Source organism: Pelodiscus sinensis, chromosome 18 (genome assembly GCF_049634645.1).
Source record: "Pelodiscus sinensis isolate JC-2024 chromosome 18, ASM4963464v1, whole genome shotgun sequence".
Classification (NCBI taxonomy): domain Eukaryota; kingdom Metazoa; phylum Chordata; order Testudines; family Trionychidae; genus Pelodiscus; species Pelodiscus sinensis.
In genome coordinates, this window is record NC_134728.1 from 6477832 (window position 1) to 6504620 (window position 26789).

General features: G+C 43.6%; 2 protein-coding genes across 3 annotated transcripts in view; both read right to left on the reverse strand.

Annotated features, from left to right (window-relative positions):
* The window catches only part of LOC102449711 (DEP domain-containing mTOR-interacting protein-like), a 60941-nt gene extending 53780 nt beyond the window's left edge, over positions 1–7161 (reverse strand). The window contains exon 1 of the mRNA XM_006132496.4: positions 4889–7161. Within this exon, the coding sequence (XP_006132558.2) occupies positions 4889–4944 (56 nt within the window). The 5' untranslated portion in view covers positions 4945–7161. The remainder of the gene's footprint in view (positions 1–4888) is intronic.
* Positions 7162–8478: 1317 nt separating this feature from the next.
* Positions 8479–26789, reverse strand: part of ARFGAP1 (ARF GTPase activating protein 1) — a 39691-nt gene continuing 21380 nt past the window's right edge. The window contains exons 10-13 of one of the 2 annotated variants that reach the window (XM_075901050.1): positions 25142–25198; positions 21687–21746; positions 19153–19229; positions 8479–16606 (exon numbers count right to left, since the gene is read on the reverse strand). In XM_075901050.1, coding sequence (XP_075757165.1) covers positions 16249–16606; positions 19153–19229; positions 21687–21746; positions 25142–25198 — 552 coding nt within the window. In that variant the 3' untranslated portion in view covers positions 8479–16248. The remainder of the gene's footprint in view (positions 16607–19152; positions 19230–21686; positions 21747–25141; positions 25199–26789) is intronic. The other variant, XM_075901051.1, reaches the window with a different exon arrangement.

Consider the following 26789-nt stretch of genomic DNA (forward strand, 5'->3'; position numbering starts at 1 on the left):
AATGGCACAACATTTCAAGTCACCTATGTGAGTTTGGGGCTCATACAATCTAATGCTGTCAGGGAAGGACTGGGTTTACTGTTACCCAGCACGGCCACTCCGTTCGTTGTGACAGAATATTGGGCACTGAGAGCTTGGGACTCCTCTCAGACCTTCCTCAGCCCCAATCCCCCCGTTAAGCCAGTGCGTATTACATTAAGCTCCCCTTCCCTTGTGCTCCACCTAAATACAAAGCTCATCAAGAGAGCCAGCTCTCCGTGTCCAACGACTTCCATTTTACGGACATCTCATCCTGATACATCATCTTGTGTATGTTGCGAAAATTACCGGCAGCTGACTGACTCTCCTCCCTCCCCCTTGACCAAAATCTGCTGCTGCCAGTGGAAACTTATGATTCTGACCTAAGTCACTCTCAAGCACGGCTTACGGATCTGGGCAAACCCTCACAATGACACCCAAGCCAGGGAACCTACTTACCCTCCACTCCCGGTAAGAAGTTATGGTCCTCATCACCCTGTAACCAGGTTACAACCCTGACATAGTTAGCTCTTGTTTACAATACACAACTAATATATACACCACAAAGCTATGCCCCATATTGTAAACCATGCCGCCTTCTTGTGATAGTGCAGAATAGCATTTAGATCCCATTTGCTTTTCTTCTTCGCTGCACTGTTCTTCCCTCCAGAATTTATACCAAAACCAACAAGTTAAAGAGGGAAAATATTTAGGGCAAAGCTCTAAGGCAGAGACAGAGAGAAAAAAAATGGTTTTGCTGTTATGGTAACAGTTTAAGATACGGCAACACTTGCCAACCTGTTTAAAACAAATTGTACAAGCAGGAAAGGTTTGTTGCTTTTCTAAATTCCCTTGTGTAAAGGGCTATCTGCATCTAAACTAAACATTCATGTATTCACTTAACCCCACAAAAAACAAGGAAAAGGAATTGCTGACACTCCCCTTGTCTACACTTCCCGGTGGATCGACGCTGCAGGGATCAATCCACCAGCTGTTGATTTCGATCTCTGAGCGCGCTCTTATTGACACTAATACTCCATCAAGGCAAGAAGAGTAGTCAGCATTGACGGGAGAGCAGCCCCCACCCACTTTATCACACGCAAGACACTGGGGTGAGTATTGACTTCTGCTGAAGTAGATCGACTGTGCTGGTAAGTGTAGACAAGGCTCTTCACCAACCTGTAAGAATGCAGTTCCTGCAGGGATCAAAGTGGGCCCTTTGCCTGAACTGGGACCATTAGGCAGCAGCTCAGCACAAGGAGGCCCTGATGCCTGAAAAGCTCATCGTAAGCACCTGACGGAAGAGGCACTGTTACCCCCAACACAGATATCCTGACCATTCCCATGCAAGAGTCACTATCTTTCAGGAAGGGTGATCTTTCTGAGGAGCTATAAAGCTCAGTCCCTCACAAGTCTGGTCGTTAGTTAGGGACAAGCTATCAACAAAGTCACAAGGTTAGGGCCAAGTGCAGTTGCCTGCAAACACGTCCCCAATCTGCATGTACAGAGACTAACTGCCTGCCCACTGGGATTCACACATTGTCACTGTCCACTTGGTCTTCAGCAAAATACAGCCCATTGGAGCCCATCATCTTTTTCATAAAAATAAGGGTGTTAACACCATGAACAAATGTACCCTGAAGACACAGAACTACATTCTTTTTACCTCAAGAAATCCCACTACAGTTTCATCATCATCTTTAATCCACACTCTGAAATGTCGTATACCGTGGAAGGGCACTGCTAGGCATATGTTAAGCTCCACCCCAGAGCTGGCTACATTTCAGCAGTGGGTAACATAAGCCTCACATGCCAGGGGTGGGCAATAATTTTTGATGGGGGGGGCACTCCAAAATTTTGGTATGAGGTCAAAGGCCGCACTTTTCTATGGAGGGGATGCAGGGTCTGGGATGGAGGTTGGGTGCAGAAGGAAGCTTGGGGTAAGAGTAGGGGTACAGGACGGTATTCACAGCACAGGAAGCTTCCCGCTGCCCCCCACCCCCCAAGCACAGAGACAGATAGAACAGCCAGCTGCTCTGAGCCCTGAGGATGCTCGCTACCCGTGAGTCCAGTGGAGTGGGTCGCGGGCCAGATTGAAAGGCTTGGTGGGCCGGATCCGGCCAGGCTGTATCTTGTCCATCTTGTTTATACGCCTTACCTCTCTTCCCCTTCTCGCACACACAGATGTTGTGATGTTTAATTAGCTATCAGGCCCACAAATGGCACATACTATCCGATGCATCATTTGGCAATCCCAGGATTTGATGAATATGCATACACCACTGCAAAAGTCATTTAATTTAGGCTTCCTCTCCAGGGGATGACTTTTTCCATTTCAGAGGATTAGTAACCAAATCAACTCATTAGAAATACAGAAGAGACAGAGAAGCCCCTGGGTAACGCTGGATGTCTTATTTTGCAGCTCGCTATTCTTCAAGTTGTTACATCAAAGAGAAGCTTCCAGCACCTCTGTTCTATGTTTGAGTGGGGATGAGGAACACTCAAGGGAATTGGATGAGCTCGTTCATAAATGATAACTGTGTGAGTCATCAAAAAAGGGGGGAATAAAGGCTTGCTACGTCTTTTATTTATGCGATGGTGCTTCAGACATAATGCAGAGGATGCTGCAGACTCTGTCAAAGGCATCCTTGTTAATGACTCTAAAGTTTGGATTATTATGTCTCCAAACTTCGTTCCACACATTACAGCTCAGGGCTGCCAACAGAAGTATAAAAGTCATGGCATGCACAAAACTGTCTGTTAGGAGGGAAAGGAGACTGGCTGATTCTTGGTATTGACTTCTACTTCCCTGCTCCCAAGTAGCACACGTAATGTCACTTGCCTGCTGCTAGAAACCACTGTTCATGTTTCCACGGTTGTAGCCAGCTGGGTCCCAAGCTATTAGAGACAAGATAGAAGATCTGTTGTTGAACCAACTTCTGTTGGTGAAAAACTCCTGTTGATGAAAGAGACCGCCAACCAAAAGTTGACCTTATTTAACACATTACCTCAGCCCCCCTTGTGTGTGTGTCAATTTCCCCCACACCTATTTCTTCAGAAGAGCAAAACCTTAGAGCAACACAGTAGAATCCTCAATTTTAGGGACTGTGTGTGGGGGGGGGTGGAGGATGGATTTTGCCCCTTTCTAGCTGACAGCAAATAGTTCTGGCCACAAGTCATGCAGTCCAGATGTAAGTTTTGTCTCCCAGTCTATGTTTAACCCAGTCAGGAACCATGACAGTGAGGGTGGGGAGGTAGAATGTAAAGCATTCTACAGCAGCCTGGCAGGCCTGGATTAAGACATGTTGAGGCCCTAAAGCAGAGGTGGGGAACCTTAAGGCCTGGAGACCTACTAGCCTGAGCTCCCCTAGGCTCTGGTGTGCGAGAGAAACGTGGGGAGTATCCTTATTCTCAGTTCTCAGCTTGTGGCCACATCAGTGAAAGGGTGGTGGTTTTTTTTTTTTTTTTTGTTTGCTTCTGTGTGAGGCCCCCAACTGATTTTTCTGTGGGTCAGCAACCACTGACCCAAAAAAGGTTCCCCACCCCTACTGGCTATGTCAAGTTTCAGAGGCCCCACAGTATTAAAAACCCCATGTATTATTCTAACAGAAAGGACAATGAAAACAGAAATAACATCTTGTATTTGCATGTATATCAGTAAATAGGCAAGGACAGAACTAAAAAAGTAGTAGAGGCCCTTCATAATCTGAGGTCCTAAGATGCAGCTTACTTAGCTTGCACATAAATCGGGCACTGAGGTGCCTACCTCCACACCTTAACTTTATATTCAGCTAAGTAGCTACATGCCAGGGCTAGGGCAGTTTGTAGATTAGCTCACTGCCTTCTGCACTGCAACTGCAGAACAACAAACAAAATATGAAGTGAGTACACATCAGAGGCCCAAATCCTCAGCAACGTTGGGGGGGCTCCTCCCTGCTGCAGAGGGGTGCAAAGGTGGCTGTGTGCTCTAACGCTAAGGTCACTCCACTTAAGAACTTCCCCTCACGAAAGGGAATGCTCTTGTGGCTAGCTAAGCCAGAGTTAGGACAGCTTTGCACAGGGAAATTGCTCTAAATGTGCCCTAATGCTCTGTAGCATCCAGTCACCCTTGTTTCTATCTTGGGAGACTATAATGAGACAAGTACAGCAGAGGTATCCAAGGCTAGGGAGATTTATTACATAGCACTTGCAGAAAGTGACCATGCTATTCAACAACTTCTCATTAGCCACTTATAAATCTAAGACTGGAACATGCACATCCTTGAAAGGGTGCTACTTTTCATTCCAGGAAACACCACTAATATTGGAACCTGCTGAGGTCAATAGTGCAGGACATGTATAACCAGAGGAAACTAGCTCAATGTATTCTGCTTTTTCCAATAAAAATAGAGTATTGTCTACCCTAAGTGTATAAATATCATGAATTAAGCCCCTTGAAATCATAAGAAGAATTTACAAAAGACAGATGGGCGGAGGGGGGATTTCTATTTGCTTTCTGGATTTTGAGTAATTTGGGGATACATTTTCAAGTTTTTCCTCCAGACACATTAGGGCTAGAAGTTTGCTTTTTTTTAGATTCTTTCATCACATGACTCCAAAAGCTGGAGGCTGAAGCAAAGCAAATATCATTAGACTTGTGATAACAACCGTGAAAGTTCGCAACACTGGAAATCAACAAACTTGTGTAAGAAATAGGGATGTAAAATCCTGATTGATCAGTTAAAAAAATTAAACGTTAGGTTAACCTAATGTTTAACCGGTTACCTGACTACGCAGGATCCCAGACCTGCTCCACCCATCGGCTCCTGCTCCCAGCCCCCCGGGGGGGGGGGGGGAGAGGAGGCTGCCAGTTGACGACCCATTCACGTACCTAGTAAGAAAAACCTTGAAGAGCAATGTCGTCTTCATTTCCTTTTTCCTCATCATTCTTGGGGGGAGATGGGGGGAGGGGCGGGCAAGGGTTATTCCAAGCCCTCTCCCTCTTTCCAACGATTAAAAAAATCCAAACCAAGGCTGTAGTGTCATGTCGGTTTAAATGGATCTGGTTCCCTCTGGAGCCACTCCTGAGTGAAAGGAATTGCTCCTATCTAGGTCCCGTCAATATCAGAATAATCTGTTGCACCACTAAGTGGATTCCGATACCACTTTGCTCTGTGCCCTTATCTCTTCCTTCTAAGTCATGCTCAGCGAGCTGTGCAAAGGAAACACAAGGCATTCAGAAACTGCTGATCCAGCAGAAGGTGGTATAGATGACGAAAGCAGTGTGGAATCATCCAGCGTATCAAGATTACCACCTTTTATTTTCCTTTTTAAAATGTCCACGTTTGCCTGTCTGAGCAGCCTGGGAATGAAGGCTTCTGTAGCAATGGTTCTACGTTGCAAACTTACGTATTTTACAGCAATTTAAAAATAGTTGTTTAGTAGGAAACAGGAAGTGCTGCCTTGGGCGGCACTTGCTAAGTGAATGAAGGCATTTGTTTTATGAATCCTGCTTATAGGGCCACAGCAGGGAAGACTGAGCCCGTAGGAAGCTGCCGAAGAAAGGTCCAAACTCAAGGGATAATAAAGTTCTCTTCAAAAGCAAAGTCTCATCCGTAAGCATCTAACACTAGAAAATGAATTTGGTGTTTATGAGAGTGACTTGGCTTCACCCAGGCATGAGGGGCAGATGCTAGAGAGATCACTGAGTGAAGGAGGATGAAAGACTTCTTACCACAGGCCTAAGCATGCTATCTCTGCAGGACACTCCACTCTGGCTTCCCTAGTGAGAAAGATAAACACTGACAATAAAACCCACAGCTCCCACAGAGCACCATACTGCCCACAGGGCTGGTTTCCCCACCCCTCTTTGGAAGTATACTATCTTCCTGCAGCATGTATGGCTCAGATTAGTTATGCTGCTTCTACAGGAAAGGAGTTAACAGCAAAGAGGAAAATTACCCGACGCGGATTATTATGAAACATGCTGAATATGCAGAGATACACAATCATGGCATAAATGAAAGGCTGGGGAGAAACCCACAGGATTCCCCTTGGGTATATGTTACATGTATTACAAATTGTGCCTGACAGCCCAAGATCAGGGCTTGGTTATGCAAGGCACTGCATCAGCGCATAAAGGGTCACGGCTCAGAAAAGCTGACTGTATAGGCAAGACAAAAGATAGCAGGGGAGAAACCCAGAGACAGGAAGTGATTTGCCCAAGATCTCTCAGACAGTGAATGACAAGCGTCAAGAAAACAATTCATGTCTCCTGATTCCCAGTCCAGTGCCAGATCCAATTGTTTACTCTGCCTCTCAATAATTGGCATATTTTACACACAGGCAGTAGCTGATTCTGGACCCAAAGTCTTCCCCGGAGGATGGAAGGCCTCATGAACTTTAGAGAGCAAGGAGTAATCCCTCATTTTATGTATGTTTCCCCCATTTTTTCCCACAGTGGAGTGAGAACACACTAATTATACTATAATTAAGCCTTGCACTTAGCTTGTCAGGAACATTTCCTTCTGCTGTGCTGTGTGTCATCCTAGCCAGATCCATTTTAAAACATGTGCTCTGTAAGCAATTGTTACTGCAGACATGAACAGAGCCTCTGATTAACACCACTGGCTCTGGCATTGGCTATTGCTAAGAAACACCACAAGCAGCCCTAGGAACAACACCTTGCTCTCCTTTCCCCCCATCTTACCATCACAAAGAAAGGAATCTGTGTTAGTCGGAAGGTTGAGGACCAGGCTGACAAGACGAGAGTAAATTCTATCTGATAGAATTAGGCCATGTCTTTACTCCAGGGAAAATCAACACTGCCACAATTGATCTTCTGGAGTTCAATATACCAGGTCTACTTAAGACTTGCTAAATCGAACTCAGAAAGCACCCCATCCATAGCTGGTACTTCTGCTCCCGTGAGGAGTAAGAGAAGCAGACAGAAGCATTTGCTCCTGTCGGCTTCCCACTGTGAGGATGGCGGGGAAACTCGAATCAAGGTACATTGACTCCAGCTATGTAATTAACATAGCTAGAGTTGCATAACTTGATTTGACCGTCCCCTTTAGCATAGACCTGGTCTCAGACTAAACCAAGCACTTTAAACTGGCTTCAGCCAGTAAGACGCAATAGTTCATCCCAAAGTCTACCCCATCCCAAAAAAAACCCCAAAAATAAAAAAAACAGGTACAGCCACTTGATCTCTGTGCTACAGAAGCAACAACAAAGGGAGACCACCACTGCATTCAAGCATAGTGTTAGTGTAGAAGCTGGATGCAGGAGAAGAGATGCAGAATACAGAGAGTATAGTGAAAAGACAGGGGAGAAAGGAGACAAACAAGTCTGCAATTGTGTGTGTAATTTCTAGGCTTCATCCCCTTTAAACTGGGTTTAATTACTATAGGTAGTAAAATAACCCCCTCTGGAGGTCAGAAGGAAAATTGACATGTTGATCATGCATAAGAAGCTTAGTGTTCATCTTGTCATAATCCTAGAGTTATGAGCCCAAATCTTATTTACAAGTTATAGAGCACGCTACACAAAAGGGCCCCGTAGGTGCTACTGCTATACAAGCAGCAGAGCATGCAGTGCGATTAATGTATAGTTAGATGGAGACCACAAATTAGAAGAATATGTCAGTGAGAGCAATGCCAGTACTAAGCTCAAGAAAAGCAAGTGGCCTGCTATCCATGGAAGATACAAGTCCTGAAATAGCCTTTATTCTGACAGTGTGACAAAAGAATGTGGCTACCACCAATTGCCTGATTCTCTATTCTCCTAGCACTAATAAGTGTCTCGGATTAGGTTTACATCTGTCCATTGTTTTCTCATTTTATTCCATTCCCAGACAGAACCGGTTGGCATCAGCAAAAGCAGTAAGAGTAACAATTCTGGGCATCTATGAGAAGGATCCTGCAATGGATCTATCTCCGGGACAGGCATAAGGATTTTGTAGAAAAAGGGGGTTTTGCGCAAAAAGGAAAGATCCACACTGCCTGTTTTTGCGCAAAAACTCCTAGCGCAAAAATGGAACGAAACAGACTATGCAAATGAAGCATGGGAAAATGCTAATCGGTGCTTCACTTGCATAAGCTCTTGCGGCAAAACTCTTAGTGTTGACACCCTAAGAAACTTACCCAAGGCTCCACAAAACAGGTGTTCCGCACAAAAAAAAATATTATAGTTCGGTGTTCCATGGTCACAAAAAGTTTAAGTTACACTGAGTTCTAGTGTTAGGGGAGACAAGGCCCTATGTAATGGACAGTATTTTAACCACCGTGGTATCTAGACAGAGCTGGACAAGGTTGCATGTATGAGATATCACAGACAAGTCAGAGTACTAAGATACCATATTGTTCATGTGTGCACTGGCCTAACTCTGCCCCCATTGAAATCACTGGTCCAACTTGTATTGACTTTAACAGGAGTAGGTTAATGATAAATGCATATGAAAATGCTACCTAAGACTAGAACTGTGGTTTCAATACAATTTATTATGCCTTTACAGTAGCCGTGTAATGACTAATTGCTCATGCCAACAGAAACGTGTATTATAAAGATACACAGTTTTAAATAGAAGCCATTCACAGTTTTTATATGCAGTCACAAAGGCTGGAAGGTTTCTATGAGAATGAAGGCCTGATTCAGAGCTTGATACCTTAACCAACACGCCTTTGTTCAAGATACAGCTGAGGTAGACAGGTAGTGGGACTTAAGTACAGGTTCAAACATTTCTTTAAAACATCTAGCCTTCAGTACACAGGGTAGCAAAGCAAAAACCCAAGCAATATGATGGAGAATTACAAACCTTAGCTGTTCACACTTGAAATCAGATGTGAACAGAATAAATTTCACAGAAACAAGCTTAAGCCTTTCTGTATTTCCTGGCAGAAGGTGACTTATCTATTGTGTGACAGGACAGCTTCAGAACCTCTCAGAGGGAAGGCTTGGCCGAGCTTGAAGGGAAAAACAAAGGCAGATTTACACACTGTGGGCGGCTGATAGCATTGTGTTGGATCACTTGAGCAGGCAATAGGAAGCTCAGCGAGGTACAGCACAAGCTCAGCCTCAGAGTCAGTCAGTCACTTCCCAAGAGCTCACCACACTTGCAGTCTCCCAATGGAGTTTAGCACTGGCTGCTTTTGATCGTTTTAGCTAGTTTATGAGACCAGCTGCTCTGGCAGGGTCATGGTGAAATTCAGAGCCCAGAGGGGGAATGAATTGAGGATCCCCCAAAAATATAAGGTACATTTTGCTTAGAATGTGTATCAGCAAATTGCTAAATAGAGAACATTTCCTTTCCCATGGCTCCGATGTCTTGATCAAGTACAGCTATGCTGACATGGACCATTAGACATCAGGCAGCTGACACCACAGCAGATAAAAAAGTGTCTCTGGAGCTTCTTGCAAGTCACCTCTTTTAAAGGTTTGAAAGCATGAACAATAATCGTAGCTCTGGGGGTGCCACGCCCCGAAGTCCTATTGTTGGGGTGCAACCCCTCCTATAATCCAGTCTGCGGCGGCGAAGGTTCACCCCCTCGCCCCCTATGCCAGGGTCTTGGGTGGCCGATACCGCCGTTTGGGAGCGTAACGCGCTCGCTTTCGCAGCAGCCACGCTCTCGGTGCTCAGCCCTCAGCCGAGGGAGGGAGTAGGGGCGCCCGGGCCCGCCCTCACTCACGGGCCCCAGCCCAGAGCCCTAAGAGCAGGTCCCACCAGACCCACTCAGCCGGCGGGGGACTCTAACCCCGAAACCCTCCGGCTCGCCGTGCCCAATCCAGCCCCTGCCCTGGGCTGCTTCCTACTCCCTACCTGCCTTGCTCCTCTGCCGCCGACTCTCCACCCTGTCTCTCTCCCTCCTCCCCCTCGGGTTTTCCTCCTTCTGTTTTTAAACTCCCCGCCTCTGTCGCGCCCCTGACTTCATCTCCCCGACGTCACTACGCCGTACGCCGGGGCTGCCTCTGCGCTGGGCAGCATGCTGCCCGGCTGCAGCCGTGCAAGCCGCACAGACCGGCCGCAGCTTCCCGGCGGCGCTGAGAAGTGCAAGCACCACAGCTGGCTCAGTGCGGGGCGGGTTCGCCTCGGCTGAGCAGAGGCGTCCCGCCTCGTGTCAGTAGCTAAAACTAGACACTGATCAAACCCCATTTATTTTTTCCTCCGGATTCTTAACAAGTGCTCTCATTATGGCAACACCCCATTAGACATGCTTCAAAGATAAGCTCACTTAATCCGGTCTAGGTTCTTACACAGCCCTAAGCACCCTGTGCAGTTTGGGAAAAACGGTGAGGCTTGCCCACTTCCTTGATCACTGGCAAACACCTCTCAGGACCAATGCTCATTTGAATAAAGTATATTAAAGCAGTTATAGCATACAAGCAAAGAACCCCAAATGTACAGTCAATGGTATGCGGTATTGCCTGGGAGTGACTGTGATTTGAGGTAATCTGCCATTTACTCAGCATATCCAGCTGCCAGCTGTAAAAAGCCTCATAATACACAAACATTTAGATGCTTTTGAAATTCAGAAAATCAAATGGGTGGTGAACCCATGGAGACTCTAGATGGTGCTATTCCAAGCTGGCTTTTGTTGTGAATGGTCGCTAGCTGGTCAAGGGTAATACCACTGGACAGTGAACATGCTCATTCAACAGGTATCACAGTATCAAACAGACATTTACAGAAAAGGGACAATGCCCAAAATATAGCTGATTGTCAGCAGCCATTTCTTTTACTGAAGTGTTGACAGCCTCAGCCTCCGCCATGCCACCTTCCACAGGCTTTTCCAGTGTTCCCTGCAGCTCTTGCTCTGCGTGTAGCTGCTTTGAAATTCCAAATAGATCTGTTAAGCCTTTCCATGGTGCATTTGTATGTTGCTGAGTGGTTGCCTTCAAGGCGGATGGCCAAATAGATTCTCTGCTCACTTTATTCAGATTAATTCAAGTTAAGTCCTTGACTACACTAATGTAATTTTGCATGCAATTATGTAGTAGTACTCAAGTGGGGACAGGCGGCAAACCTTAAATCAAATGGCCTGGTTCGAACGGACTCAGGGCACAGGTAATGCTTCAGTCGGCAGTAGAGCACAAGTTCGATTACTAAATTCATTTGTGTCGTGTAGACACAGCCTTAGGTCAATAAAACTACGTGTGTGAACAAAGCAGGGAGGAATCAGTCCTGACTGATCAAAGAGGTAACAGTTCAAGATTTGTAAATGCTAAGTGGTCAGTCTGAGCCGCTAGATTCACATAATGTATAAAATCAAACCCAGTTCAGTAATTAATCACATCCATGATTATCTGTAATCCTGTATTAACCAAAGAGCAGATTTCATAGAGAAGAATGTTCTATTAAAAAAAAATGTCAGATGTCCCTGTGGCTTGGTTAGTGAGACTGCTGTACATATAAATTTGTGCTTAATTCACTGTTCATGTGTACTTCATAGTTCAAGAAAGGGCTGAGATCAAGTGTGAATTGTCGTCCAAAACTACTAAAACAAATAATCTTTAAACAGTAATTCCCCACCTACACAGTTTCCTCCTCCTTTCACGATCATCTTAAAACCTAGCATCTCCTCAGGTGAGCTTATGTCACTGCCACTAACTTCCAGTGAAGAATCTGTGTGATCTCAACTACACAAGGACATGAATGATAGCACTCAGCTGCCCTAGAATTCCATGCCAGGGATGAGTTACGTCACTGTAATGCTCCTTTGCACGAGCCCATTTTCATATTGATACTGGAGTAAAAGATACTATCCTGATTTTAGATCACCCCATTGTGTCCATTTATTTAAGCAACACTGTTTCTCTTTTGTTAGCAAGACCACTTCCCATTTGTTAAACCACCTATTTTTTGTTTGTCCTATACATGGACATTTAGATCAGGTTTCACTCTACTGAAGACAAAGGAAGAGGCCCACACAAAGGGGATGGTTTTTTCTAGGCTTTTAGAATTAAGTGTAGTCACTTCAGAAGACTGACACCACTCTATTCCATTTCTCTTTGCTTTATTGTAATGCTCCTTTAAGAGAGGATACTGCAGTTCAAGTCCAGTACCACTCTAAAGAACAAGAAATATTTTTCACTGAAATTACCATTCCCATGAACTTCACATAACACATTAAGAAAAATTAAAGATCCAGTACCCCACTCATTTACCAAATTTCTGCTGGCCCAAAAATAGTTCTAGAGAAGGTCATTCTAGGCCATTACAATACATCACTTTAGCAATGGGCATTAGATTCCACTTATTTACTTTACTTCCACCTTATCCCTAGACTGAACAAACCCTCCTTGGGCAGGGATTTTAAAATTAAATCACTTTACCAAAACAATAGGGATATTAAAATACTTTTGATTGCTTACTTGATTGCTATTTTGACCTCAAGAAGGGACACTGCATCTTTAAATCTTGTTTCCTGGATTAGAATACAAAGGAGGTTTCACTCACATTGGTTAAATTATTGCACAGATTATTACATTGAAATACATTATCTCCCCATGGAATGTTACAATGCTTGGAGTGGGGAAAAAAGCAGCAGCATTTTCCTTCAGATCTAGAATTATGGAGCGTTGGCCAAGGATAGTTTGAAATTTAGTAAGTAGTGACAGGCTTGAAGACAAAAGGAACGTTTCAAAATCCTCAACACTAGAAACAGAAGATCCCGTTTCTGGTTTGGAAACGCTCAAGAACAAAAACGTCTTGTTCCTTTGCGAACAGCGCGGAGTTTGAAAGCCCCTGAAGTAAATCTCTGTGCAACTCTGCCACTGCTGAGATCCTTCAATTTAAATGAAAAAGAGACTGAAGCATGGAAAGGCTAACCTGGATGATGTGGTATCCTATAGAAAACTTTTCCAACCCCCATTTCCCAAGTACCCATCTCTCTTGTTTTAACCATATTTTCTCGTGCAGTGAAAGATGAACAACTGAGAATCCTGAAAACAGAAATCCTGTTTCTCCAAAACAACAGGCACAGCATACCGGGGCACTCTAGGCTTGCATACATCAAAGATGTCTCCAACTCAGTACTCGGCCACATCCATGCAGCCTAGGCTCTGCCATTCAATTACTGGTACCTCTCAAGAATATAAGAGTGCCAGCTGTGAGGGTGCTTTTTAGGATAAGTAAACACTTTAAATTAAAAACTGGTCTGTGACATTGCTCTCCCCCAACAGAACAGCTTTCAAATGGCAGAGACTTCCTATCCAAGTAGTAGCTAACACATTAAAACCTTGGAGAACAAAAATTGGACTGAAGGAAATGCCTTAGTTTCACCCTTCTCTCACCTCTACTCAATTACATGGTAGAATATTTGGATTCAGATGGGCAAAAAATTCATATTTGATTCAGCAGTCCTAAAATGAATGGGAACTGCATGCACTTAGATAGAGCAAAAGACCTAGTTTTACTGTTCCGTTTATATCTCCTACCACTATGCTACTGTTTAGCCACCCTAGAATACCTTTCTGGAAGTATAAGGTATGTTAGGACTCTCACAAAAGTGAGAAGTAGAAAGATGTTCACTTCATTTTCACCTGGACTGGAAGAACAGCACTGTCACAGAGTTCTACCCAGTTAGGGCAATGATTTTTACTATGTTCAAGCATATAGCCAAAAACTAGGTTGAGCCCAGCTTAGCTGAAGTTGTGATGTAAACAGGTCCCTATTAGGCAAATCACAAAAGTGGAGAGAATAGGGATAATGGAGTATGCACATGAAATTATTTTTAGACAGCTCATTCAACCTATTACAGTAAGCTATTTCAGGAGGCTGGTAAAAAAAAGACAGTAAGAAAATAGTACAGAGGAAGCTAAATCAGCTTAACATCACTTTAGACAAACAGCTTCAGAAGTCAGACAACCCAGCCAATCAGGTGCTTTTTGCTGTCACTATTACTGCAATACTACACAAAATTAAATTGCTAGTCAAGGACTGTGCAATACCACTTCACATATAAATTACATAGCATGACCTTCAAAGTACATGCATTACATTTTCAAACTAGGCAGCAGACACTTGAAAGGAAGAACAAGTAATAGACGGGTATGCATAAAAATACATGAACTGTAACATGTTTAACATGCAGTCAAGCCATGACAATATCTCAAACAGAAAAGCAGAAATTCCAATAAAATCACCTGTATTGATTCTGTCTGTAAACATTCTTGAAAATGGTGCCATTACCACAAGAAGCATCAGAGTCTTAGATCTTACTGTGCTGCTGTTTTCCTTAGTGTGACACACAAAGTCTTGCATTAATCTGGCACAAGCAAACTCTAGATAATCACTAGCATTGCATAAAGTTCTCAGGTTAGGTGTGGAACTCAACAGATCACTAAAAGGTTACTGAAAGGGCACTAAACCATGAGAAAACCACTGAGATAGAAGATGGGAGAGCAATACAGAAGAAGGGATAAAACAGACCAGAAAAATATTCAACTGATAATTAGAAATATAATAAACAACCCTGCAAGATCAAAAATGTCTCCACAATATTACGGCTGTTACTACTTACACGATAAACAAGAAACCATTAATACTTTTTGGGTAAATCATGATGATTTTTTCTGGCTGCTAAAGACAGCTAATTTGTGGCCGACTTCCACTGGTTAAACATGAACTTTCTCCATAGTGAGTGGCAGAAAGCAAGCAATGCTGAGACAGAAAACTTGTCAAATGATCAGCAACAAATATAATTTGGTCAATTCATCAATACAAAGATACTCTTAGAACCATTCTCCAAAGGTTCATAAATAATGACCATGGTACAGAATTCCACAGTGATACCTGAAGTATTCCAATGGCACCATGATTTGAAGTTTTCAAGTGACTTCTAACTACAATATTCAGTCATGTGGTATATTTATAACATTACACCACAATGACAATAAAAAATAGAGCTATATTCTCCCTCCCTCCCCCCGGCAGACAGATACTTAACACAGGACACCCTTGTAAAAGGAAACAGATCTGAATTCCTCTAGTCTAAGTTTTCCATATTCAAAGGTTATGGGCTTATAATCACAAAAAAGCTGCAAAAAAAATCCAAATTGAGACCTGACCAAACCTTCTTTGAAAATTTTTTAAAGGTACTAGGGAAATTGTGGAGGAAAAGGTGGTTTAAATTATTATATTAAATAATTAGAAGCAAGAGATTGATTAAACTAATCTGCTAAATTCAAGTTTCACAGTTAAATCCAAGTCCTATTCATCTCAAAAATAGCTTGCCTCTATCTTTAACAATGTTTTGTTTTCACTCTTTCCTCTTATTTTGTCTTACTGCTGGATTTTTCCAATGTTTCACTGTGACTGTGGTCTATAAATGCTGATAAAAGCTCAAGCAGAAGAGGAGAAAGATTTCATTTTAACAAAAAGCAGGTGAAATTAGTAATCTGGAAAGAACAAAGTTAAAGAAAGGAAGACACAATATTTAAAGGGAAAAATACCACAATTATGTAGGATACTCCTGCAGAAAATCTGCACTGCATGCATACGTAAATCAAAGGGCAAAAATAAGAAATGGTGCAATTCTGAATACTCCTATATGGTCAGGCTGACAAAAATGGTAAGTTACATACTAATTATTATCTAGTTCTAGTTTTCTCTCATCTAAGAATTCTCCAAGAAAAAAAATGGTTTAAAAAAAGTTCTCAAACCTTGTGAAATTTAAAAACACAGCTTCAATAAAAAGTGTCTTCACGGCCTTTTTGAACTGCCAGATTTAACGCTGTTCCAGCAGTACAGAGAGGCATTTAAATTGGTACTGAATTAACTGCAGTTCACTCATTCAATTGCTGGCTATCTGTTGAAGATATATCCCCTCCTTTCTTTGCATCACCCCACCCTCCAATGTTTTCTAGAACTTCGTTAGAAGTTAGGAATACTGGAGGGGCAAGCCTAAGAAACTACACATGCAATATTGTGCCATGAAAACATGCTTGCACTGATTTGTTCCTCTGACCCATCATTTTAGGAAGTTAGCATAACCAGCTCCGATAGTGCAATGGTAAGGAGAATATATCTATTACTATCCTTTATGATGGTAGAGCCACATCTTCATAGGGTAATGATGAGAATCAGACACTATTTGTTTTGCTAAACTGGAACAGAAGAAGGGGAGAATGAAAGGGAAGCACAAGGTAACAGGTCAATAAGGACAACCATGTTAATCCAGTTGCTTGTGAAACTTTTTTCCGTCAGAGATCATGGACTCCTTCCTTCGCCATGCGAAGCAGGGTGACAGAGTCCTACCAGTTCTGGTTATCCCAGCCTTCATCAGCTGCCGAAGACACTTTTGTCATCTTCTTGGGAGTTTTTTTGGTCTTACTCTCCCCTCCTGCATTCTCCCAGTTGGTCTCCCAGTTTTCCCAGCTGTCGCTGTTACTGTTCTTATTGTTGGAGACTGTCCCCGAGCCCCAGACGTCCCAGCTATCAGAGCTTTTCTTCTCTGTGGAATTGTCCACATAGGTCCAACTGTCATTGCTTGGGGACTTATGAGCCTTGGGTGGGTCTGAGTTACCAAAGGTTTCCCAGAAGCTTTGATCTACAGCATTGTTCTGATAGCCCTCTCCTCCACTGTTCTGATAGCTGTCGCTCTCAGGAGGTCTTTAAAGCAAAAAGAACAGAGATGGAAAAAAATATCAGCGGCTGTATCACTCTTCTCACATTACTGAATTAACCCAGCTACTTATGCATAAACCTTCATCTCCTACTAAGCTTGTCTGTCATCACCTTATAAATGAAAAATTTCTGCAGAAAAAAATGGTGTTCCTGCATTTAATTTTACAGCAATGACATTAACCAACAAGAAGAGAGGAAATGATAGTGCCAGTATCCTTTCATCAATCACGAGCAAGGCAGAAGAACCTGAATTCATATATTTAGAACAGAGTTTGGCCTAAGTTTTAATTTTCAGATTTATCTGATTTGAGTAATCATTAGGAATGTGAAAAAGTAGGTACAGTAAAACTCCAATAATCCGGCATCCAATAGTCCAGCATTCCTGATAGTCCGGCATCAAAATGGCAAGAGCCTAGTGAGTGAGCTTCGGCAAAATATGAGTCACAAGGTAGCAGCAGCAGCTGAACTGAGCAAAAAGGGTAAAAAAGGCTTAAAAAAACTAAAACATTACTGTATACAGTATGTACAATAAAAAGGGTTAAGAACACTTTGTATATATATACTGTCTACATTATATACTGTATACACACACACACACACACACACACACACACACACACACACAGAGTAAACTTCCGATAATCCGGTACCTTTAGGAACCAGGGGGTGCCGGATTATCAGATATGCCGGACTATCAGAAGGGGGGCTATGAGGGGTCTGGAGTGGGGTGGGAGAGGATGCCACCCCAGACCCCTCATAGCCCCCCCTTACGATAGTCCGGCTCTGCCCCAGGCATCCCTGATTCAGCTGCTGCTGGTCAGTTTCAGCAGCAGCTGAATCGGGGATGCCTGCAATAGAGCAGCTGGGTTGCTGCCAGGTTGGTCCCGCAGCGCCGAGGGGCGGCGCTACGGCACCAACCCAGCAGCACTCCAGCTGCTCTTGGGGACTTCCTGGAATCAGCCGCTGATCTGTTTTAGCAGCGGCTGACTTGGGGACCCCTGGGGCAGAGCAGCTGGGGTCCTGCCGGGTTGGTCCCGCAGCGCCGAGGGGCGACGCTACGAGACCAACCCCGCAGCACCCCAGCTGCTCTGCCCCAGGTGTCCGGATTCAGCCTGCTGGTGAAAGTGACGCTGCTGGTCAGTTTCAGCAGCGGCTGAATCCCGACACCTGGGGCAAAGCAGCTGGGGTGCTGCCGGGTTGGCCCTGTAGCGCCGCCCCTCGGCGCTGCGGGACCAACCCGGCAGCACCCCAGCTGCTCTGCCCCAGGCGTCCCCAAGTCAGCCACTGCTGAAACAGATCAGCGGCTGATTCCAGGAAGCCCGGGGCAGAGCAGCTCTGCCCCGGGATTCCTGGAATCAGCCGCTGATCTGTTTCAGCAGCAGCTGAATCGGGGACCCCTGGGGCAGAGCAGCTGGGGTCCTGCTGGGTTGGTCCTGCAGCGCCGTCCTTTGGCGCTGCGGGACCAACCCGGCAGCACTCCAGCTGCTCTGCCCCAGGCGTCCCCAAGAGCAGCTGGGGTGCTGCTGCCGGGTTGGTCCCACAGCCCTGAGGGGCAGCGCTACGGGACCAACCCGGCAGCATCCCAGCTGCTCTGCTCCCGGCTTCCCCGATTCAGCTGCTGGTCAGTTTCAGCAGCAGCTGAATGGGGGAAGCCTGTCCGGCTGCCCCAGCACTTCCGGGTTCCTGATGGTGCCGGACCATCAGGAGTCCCGGAGCATTGGATGCCGGACTAATGGAGTTTTACTGTATATAACCATCTTATAGTACCTCCTGATAGTCCGGCATATCTGATAATCCAGCACCACCTAGGTCCCATAGGTTCCGGATTATCGGAAGTCTACTGTAATTGGGTAACTGTGTAATCACTGAACATTTCGGCAGTTAAACAGTTACATGCACCCACAGCACAGGATGGCAGCCAGCTCCCTGGGAACTGGTACACACTGGGAATTGGCTTGTAAGCAGGCTCCCAGCGCATAATGGGTCCCACCTGCTGCTCTGCTCCTGTGCTTCTGCTACAGTGCTTCTGCTTCTGAAACAGAGCCAGCAATGCAGAGCAGCAATGCAGAGCAGCAGCTGGCTCCCCGGAAGCAGGGCATGAGTAGTCAATAAGCCCAGACTTCTCAGTTAACGGTGTGAATGGTTATGCTATTACATCCCTAATAATCACTTTGAAAATATAAAAGATGATCTCTTCCAACGGAATGTGTGTGAATAAAAAAAAAAAAAAAAAAAAAAGATACTTACTGCCAGCAAAATTAAATTAAAATAAAAATTTGCATCCCGTGTTACCTTTTAATATAATAAATGGGTATGTGTGCGCCTCTTTATTATGCATTTATTACTTTTGAAAACCAGGCAAGATTTGATGAAAAATGTTTCTTTCTACTAAAATTCAATACTCTAGTGCTGCTGAAGAAAAAGTCTCCTGTGTTACTTTTATATTATAGGGAAAACACAAAGTATATCTTGGATATACATTATAAATCCATGCATTTTACAGAGCAGAAAAACAAACAAAAAGACAGTACCTTTCAGAAAGATCGTCTGACTTGCTAGAAAAGAAAGTGGTGACGTCCCGCCATCCCTTACTGCCAGCTCCCTGAACCTGTGAAGAAAGTACAAGGTTACCTCATATCTGGACTGAGCCCAAATACCACAATGCAAGACCACAGAACAAACCTCTGTTCATGTAAAGACATGTATCTAAAGCAACCTTACAAAGTTTGACTCAATCACTCAGGAGGCCAGTATGACAATTAAAGTTCGATATCTTTTGTCATCAACATGGCAAGTAAATTTTATGTCTAGGCTATTAAGGGTTGGTTCTTTTTAAATGATTTTGCGAGGTTGATGTAAAGAAAAATATTGACTGGATGCTGCTTAGCTGAGCAAAAATCTGCTGGGTAACCAGGGCTTACTTTTTTCACCTGACTTTTGGTTGTGACAGATTTTGATTTCTACCTTGGACTTTTCTGATAAAAATGTTGAGATTGCTCTGAGCAGGAAGGGATGCCTAATTCTCCATTGACCTGGGTTCTGTGATGCCATTGGGGAAAATGCACTGCATTCCCAAGTCAGAATGGTAGCATTTTCCATCCACTTTGCACTCGTGTGAGTGGCAGAGTAAAGTAATGGGCAAATCCTATGTTTTTAGCTCGAGACTCTTACTTGGTATACTCACTTTTGTGCATAAACTATGTGCCCCCAGAAAAGTGCGGAAGCACCAGTTCTGTATGCATCTGTAGCCATACAGCCATTAGTTGGGGAGCTAGCCATACACTTGCCAATCTTTTTCATAATAGATTTTGTAAATTGGCAGGAATAAAAGTAAGGGGCTTGATGGAAATTTAGTAACAAATTATTAGGTTTAAGAATCTGGGTACATCGTAAAGTTACATAAAGATCTTCATGAGCAAGAAAATATTGGAACAGACCTAATTCGATATCCTTAGGTTATGAAGCCCTGTCTAGAACTTTAAGCCATTATGGAATTTAGTACTGTTTAACAAGACTTGTATCCATGCTAAGCAAGTTTTAAACTAAATATTGCTACAGGATGGTGTTTGGATGCTAAGTACAGGTTGGACCTCCCTGGTCAGGACCTGATTGGTGCCGGATGAGGGATTTTGCGGGACCAGGGAAGGTCATTTCTAGCCCCCTGCTGCCAGCCCTACTCCCTGCCCTGATGCCTCACTGTGCGTCCTTGCTCTCTGGGGGGGGCACTGTGCGTCCTTGCTCTCCGGGGGGCGGGGGGCAAGCTCAGCTGGATCACACACAAGCCTTCCTAGCTCTTCCCCACCTCTGCACCAAGTTTCCCGGCTTCCAGTCCCCCCTATTCCTGGCAGCATGGTAGCCTCCCAGCCCCACTAGGCTCCCTAGCTGGGGCGTGCACTGGGCTCTGCCCTCCCTGCATCATGCCGGGCTTCCAGTTCCCCCATCCACTGCAGCACACCAGAACTCTCTGATCCTGGAACACCCATGGTCCTGCTTATGTGGCCGGACCAGAGCGTCCCAGTTATAGGTGCAACCTATAGTTTTAATCAAATTGCCATAAACCGGAGCCATTATTACCCTGACAAATTCAAAATTAATACAAAGATGACAATGTTTAACTAAGTTCTGGATCTGCTGCAGGGTCTGACTTTAGTGTATTTATACTGTTGCTGTGTATATAAAGTGGTTTCACCACCAATTTCCAAAAGCAATTTCATTTTAGTGCTCACATGGACAGGCCAAAAGTTAATTTTTTGAATGTTACTGTTGGAGGAATTCCAAAACACATTTTCCTTCTGTTACACTGAGATCGTAAACACAAACCATTAAATGGCATCAATAATGAGCACTAAATACACCAGTTGGGTCTCTGTGTAGGATGGGGCAAATTGCCAGACTTTGAGCAAAATGGACAAGACATTCATTCACTTTTTTGCTGAAGGATTCCATTATTCCCATCTTTTCAAGCAGGAAAAACTCCTGGAGCTGTGACTTCCAATACTAACTGCCCGTGACAGTTAAGACATCAACAGCACTAGGCAATCCTGCACAAATTACTGAACTAGCATGTAACAAACTTCTGCAAGCATCCTAGAACTAGTAGTAGTAGTGATCACTTACCGCATTACCAAGCAACGTCAGCATAATGGGAAAAAGTTCCACACATTAATGAAGTTAATAAGTGTACATATTTTATTTAAGCTGTCTCCATATTCTTTAACACTTACTGTTAAACATTTGGGTCACTGATTCTTTTGCAAGTCTACATTTCGCTGTTAGCATAAGCATTATTCAGAGATTTGTAAGGTCTGATTAGTGTACCTGTAGCTATGTATGCTCACAATTTGCCTGTGTATCAAGCCATAGGATTATGCCATTGTCATAATAAAATATCCTTCTCCCAGATTACTTGTACTGAGTATGAATAGCAAAAAGCAGAAACAAACATCTTATGGATTTTGTTTTATAAGATACTTATCACTTGTGTTTGTGTGATCTGTGCACACAAAAGAATATGGAGACTGGCTTAGCATTTGGCCTCCTAATGGGTAGGCAGGCCCCTTCATACCTTGGTAGCAAGATGAGATACCCCCATAGAGAACTCATCAAATACTTTTCCCTCTTTCACCTAGATGAATCAAAATGTCCGCAGTTAGTCATGAAACAAAATGGTGTCTACAGCTTAAAACAGGACAGCTTGTGATAACAGCTAGAGACAAAAGGTAAAAACAAGCTAAAGTATATTTGACTCAATAGACAATGAGGTTAAGAAAATAAAATATGAAGTCTGTTGCTAATAACAGGCTGATCCACAGCTGTTTGAAGTTAGTGGGACTCTTTCCATTGACTTAATTTGGTTTTTGGATTGCCACTATTACAGGAAACGAGATTTGGGGAGAAAAACCCACTCCACACAGACTGCATAAAATGGTATTCTGAAGAGACTGAAAACAAGGCAAGAATGGCTTCCAAGAAGAGATGTTTTCAACATTGACACAAATCTACTGGAAGACTTGATATCCTTGCTTTCTGGTCATTTGGAGTACGTGCAATTTAGTTTCTCAGCTGGTGTAAAACATAATTATCATCAATAAAAATAATACAAGTGACTTGATACAGTTGCATATGGGCTAGCCCATCATTGGCCGCTGTCAATTATGTAACTCTGGAATAGGGACGTTAGATATTGGGTAATTGAATAGTCGTGTAACCACTTAAAATCTTTGCAATCGTGTAACCACATAGTCCCCGGGGCCAGAGCTGGCAGCCAGTGCACTCCCGGTCCCACTCCCAGGAAGCCCCCCGCCACCCTGTGCTGCTGCCTCCACATCAAAGGCAGCAGTGCAGGGTAGCAGAGGGAGGCAGTCCGCAAGAGGAGCAAGTTTAAAAAAGCAGCTCCCCTCACGGACTGGCTGCCTGCCACCCCACGCTGCTGCCTCTGATACAGAGGCAGTAGCACAAGGTGGCAGCAGCCCCTGTCCGTATGGGGTCTGAGCTCCTCATGGATAGAGGCTGCTCTGGGAGATGAGTAGCAGCCACTGCCCGCAGGGAGCTCGGACCCAGTGCAGACAGGGGCTGCTACCATGAAGCAGTCTCTGCCTGCACTGGGCCCAGGCTCGTCACAGACAGAGGCTCCTCCTCGTGGCAGTCTCCCCTGCCCCTCCCCACCACTGCTGCCTCTGATAGACGCAGCAGCATAGAGGAGGGGGGCACCGCGGAGCCGGTGCTGGGAGGGGAAGGGAGGGGGAGAAACCAGCTTTTAAGGCAGCTCCCCCCAGCACGAGTTCCTGCTCCACTTCCCCACACTGTCTCTGATACAGAGGCAGCAAGGGGAGGAATGCAAACAGTGGACAAGATTAACCAATAAGAATAGGCTTATCAGTTAATCATCTAGTCAACTACTCGTTGACATAACTTATTCTAAATACAATTATTTTCCAGAGTAGGTAACAAAACATTGTCCAAAGGCAGTCTGCCATTATTTACCTTAGCTAATGTGTAACATTCTTCACTAAAACAGTCTTCCAAAACATGGAAATCAACTACAGGAAAAGCACCCCAAGAAAACAGACTGGCTGCAATATACTTTGCATTATCGATTATTTATTTCCATTTATACAGAATTTACCATCTCTACCAAAACAAAAAAACCTTGATAATAAAATTCATTTCTGTAAAAAGATCCTACTCTGGAAATGATTCAGGATAACTTTAGATAGTAGAAATCTCAGAATTAAAATGCATCTGATCTAAGACAGTTTGAAAAAAAAAAAAAGGACAACTTAATGAGTGTCTGATACAAGAATGAACTACTTGAGTGCTAACCTTAATTTTTTCAGTTTAGACATGAATCTATATTCTACTGTGCTAGTACTATGTTCCCACATGAAACAAACATTAATTTACTACAATAATGGAAATAAGTATGTTTAGGAAAAGATGTACAAGTAGATCAGCACATTCTCATTTATGAAGCCCTAATTATACAAATTTTGGAACTCATCCAAAATCTGTAGATGTACAGGATAAATTAAATGAACGTCATTTGGGAAAAGATTAAAAAAACTGAGTTACACATTAACAGGGAAAACAGCATTTGACTTATTATGGAGCATCTATGATTAAAACAGATAAAATTAGACAGCACCACTCACTCAGAATAGCTTTTGTTTTTTTGGTCAGCTGCTGACCAGAGGTTAACCGGAAAGCGCACATAGCATTCATTCATGTATCTACAGCTAACGTGTAAATAATAGGGCTGTCAATTAACGCGTTAACTCCTGCGATTAATGCAGGGCAGGATTAATGCCTTAAGTTTTTTAAACACGTTAATCGCAGGCATTAATGCAGCGCTGCCCCTTTCAAGTGCCGCTCTGGCGCTCCAAAAAGGCAGCACAACCCGGAGCCTGGGACGCGCAGAGGCAGCGTTTCAAAGGGCAGCTGCTTCAGAGCTGAGCAAAGATCAGCTGTGCAGCAGCTGTCCCTTCGAAACACTGCCTTCGTGCATTTCAAAGGGGCAGTGGAGCCCGGGGTCAGCTAGGGAGCATTTCCCCAGAACCCAGGGTCAGCTGGGGAGTCCCCAGCTGACCCCGGGATCCACTGCCCCTTTGAAATGCACGGAGGCAGTGTTTTAAAGGGGCAGCCGCCTGACAGCTGATCCACGGAAGTGCCGTGTGGAATGCCTAATGCTGTCCCACCGCAGCAGCATTTCAAAGGGGAGGCGTATGCGATTAAATTGACAACCTAGTAAATAACGATACAGGTAAGGAGATAGGCTTTTCCTCTTGCTTTTCATTTTTTAAAACCCCAGGAAACAATATAATAATTTCAGAAGTGACACTAACAATTAATGTTTCTTAGTAAAATGACTAAATAGGATCAAGTATATTTCATTTTATGAATCCAGATAACCCTTGAGATTAGTTGACTAAGACAAGGCCCTAAAAAAGTATCAGAAAGCATATTTCTTTTAAGAATTGTCTGCAATCAGTCTGAAACCATATTACTGCTCAGATTATATTAATCCTTATGTAGCTGTGGATGCTCTGATATGCCTTCAAGATGCTTATTTAAAAGGGAACAGCACTAGCAGTCAAAAGGTAACAATTATGAAATTAAAACACTCTAAAGTAATATTACTAATCAAAATATTTGCTGATCACTGACTTCTCCAGTAAAATAAGAGGTGCTATGAGGGGCTCTGAATGGAGTCCCAGCCACATGAAGTAAGATGGCTGTGACTGGGCATATCATGGGAAAGAGGAATAAAGCAAGAGAAAATGGGGACCTCTTGGGATGGAGCTGGACATGAAGCCTACCAAAATGAGGAAAATGTTACAACTTGAACATTTCTTTGGTAATGTTTACAGTGAATTATCTGGCATTTCCCCTCTGTTACAGTGCCAGTGAACGTAAAATAACTGAACATGCGGGCAATAAACTAGTTTTGGCAGGAAAACATAAAATTACTTCCTAAGTAATACAAAAATACTCTGTAAGTAATTTACTCATTTCCAAAGTTACCTTTTCCTGTGCAGGTTTGAGAACATTTTCATTTAAAGTCTGACCTAACTCTGATGCCTATTTAAAAGCAAAACAAAAGCAAAGTCAGTTATATTTTCCCTCATAAAATACAGCCAACATTCACTGCCAAGAAACTAGCCTGCAGTAAACTCAAAGAACATAGGACAGAAAAGCCTTAAGCTTTGCTTCATACAAGCAACATAGTGAGCTAAAAGCACACACAATGCAACGCTACAAAGTGCTACAAGAAAAAGAAACAGATAAAAGGCAATACGGCTGCTGAAAGTTCTCACAGCCCAAGAAAGGTCTGTCCTTTGAGATGGCACAACCTTTCAACCAGCAACAGTCCAGAAGGCAGGCCTCTTGCTAAGTCATGAGCTTTAGCAAATATTTTGAAATACTCTGAGCTACTGTACCCTTCTATGTTCTTCTCAATGGGATTACCAGGAAACACAGGAAAGAATATTAATTTGTTTACTCCCTTTCTGTGATGCAAGCAATGCCATCTACTAATAACCAATTCCCTGTTTCTAGGCAATACACCACAGTCATATCCATGTGAAAGGATGATTAAACTATTTTATGGCTTAAGAATCTCTCTCTGCTGTGATATGCAGACATTCTAGGAGGAGAACTGTAATTATAACTAGGATAGATGCACGAGGCTGTTGTACTTTAGAGAGGAGGTTTAAAGCATGCAAATCCATACTGTAAAAGGGGGAAGTCACAAATGAATTTGGCAGGACGATATTAAAAGGACAGTGCAATTTGGAGTTTTTCCACAACTGTTAAATATTCCTTTCCTCACTATCTATAATAAAACAATCTTTAACCAATCATTGGGTGACAAGTACACTGCACTGATTAGTTCTGAGGAGCCGCTTATGTGCTAAAATACCACCAATTCATTCCTCATTAAAAAAAATTAGATTATGCATTTTATACCTATTGGATATTGGCCAATTCATTGTCATAAAAAGATATAACTATGGTTAGTAGTGATGTTAAAATGCGAGTAATCAAGTAACCATGCAACCACTGAAAATTTCAGCAGTTATATGTGGAGCAGTCGTCAGTTCCCCTGGAGCCAGCTTTTAAGCCAGGCAGCAGCACAGGATGGCAGGTTGCTTCCTGGCAGCTGGTGTGCATCAGGAACCAGTTTTTAAACCAGCTCCCCACGTGTACTGGGAGCCTGCATGTAACTGTGAATGTTAACTGATGAGCCCAAGCTCAGCGCTTAACCGTGTACACAGTTATACTTCCACATCCGTAATCATCAGTGATCAAAGAATATCAAACATGCTGCTTAAAGGGAGCAATGGATCACTGCAGATACTGTACAAAATGGTCCTCCCAAGTAACAGAACTGCAGACAGATACCGAAAGGGACAGTGGGTGACAGGATTGTGTCTTCTTTTGAAACATTGGATATTGGCAACTGTGAAAGACAAGATATCAAACCTGATAAACCTATGATGTGATCCAGTACAGCAAACACTACATTCCTTCTGTGAGGCTCTTTTATTAAATTTTGGCTTCACATGGTACGCCAAAGCTATTCTGTACATACGTCTTTCTTGAATTCTACATGGAAAGGGAGAAACTGACACCATTAACATTTGCAAGAAGGATGGCTTGCAGTACAGAA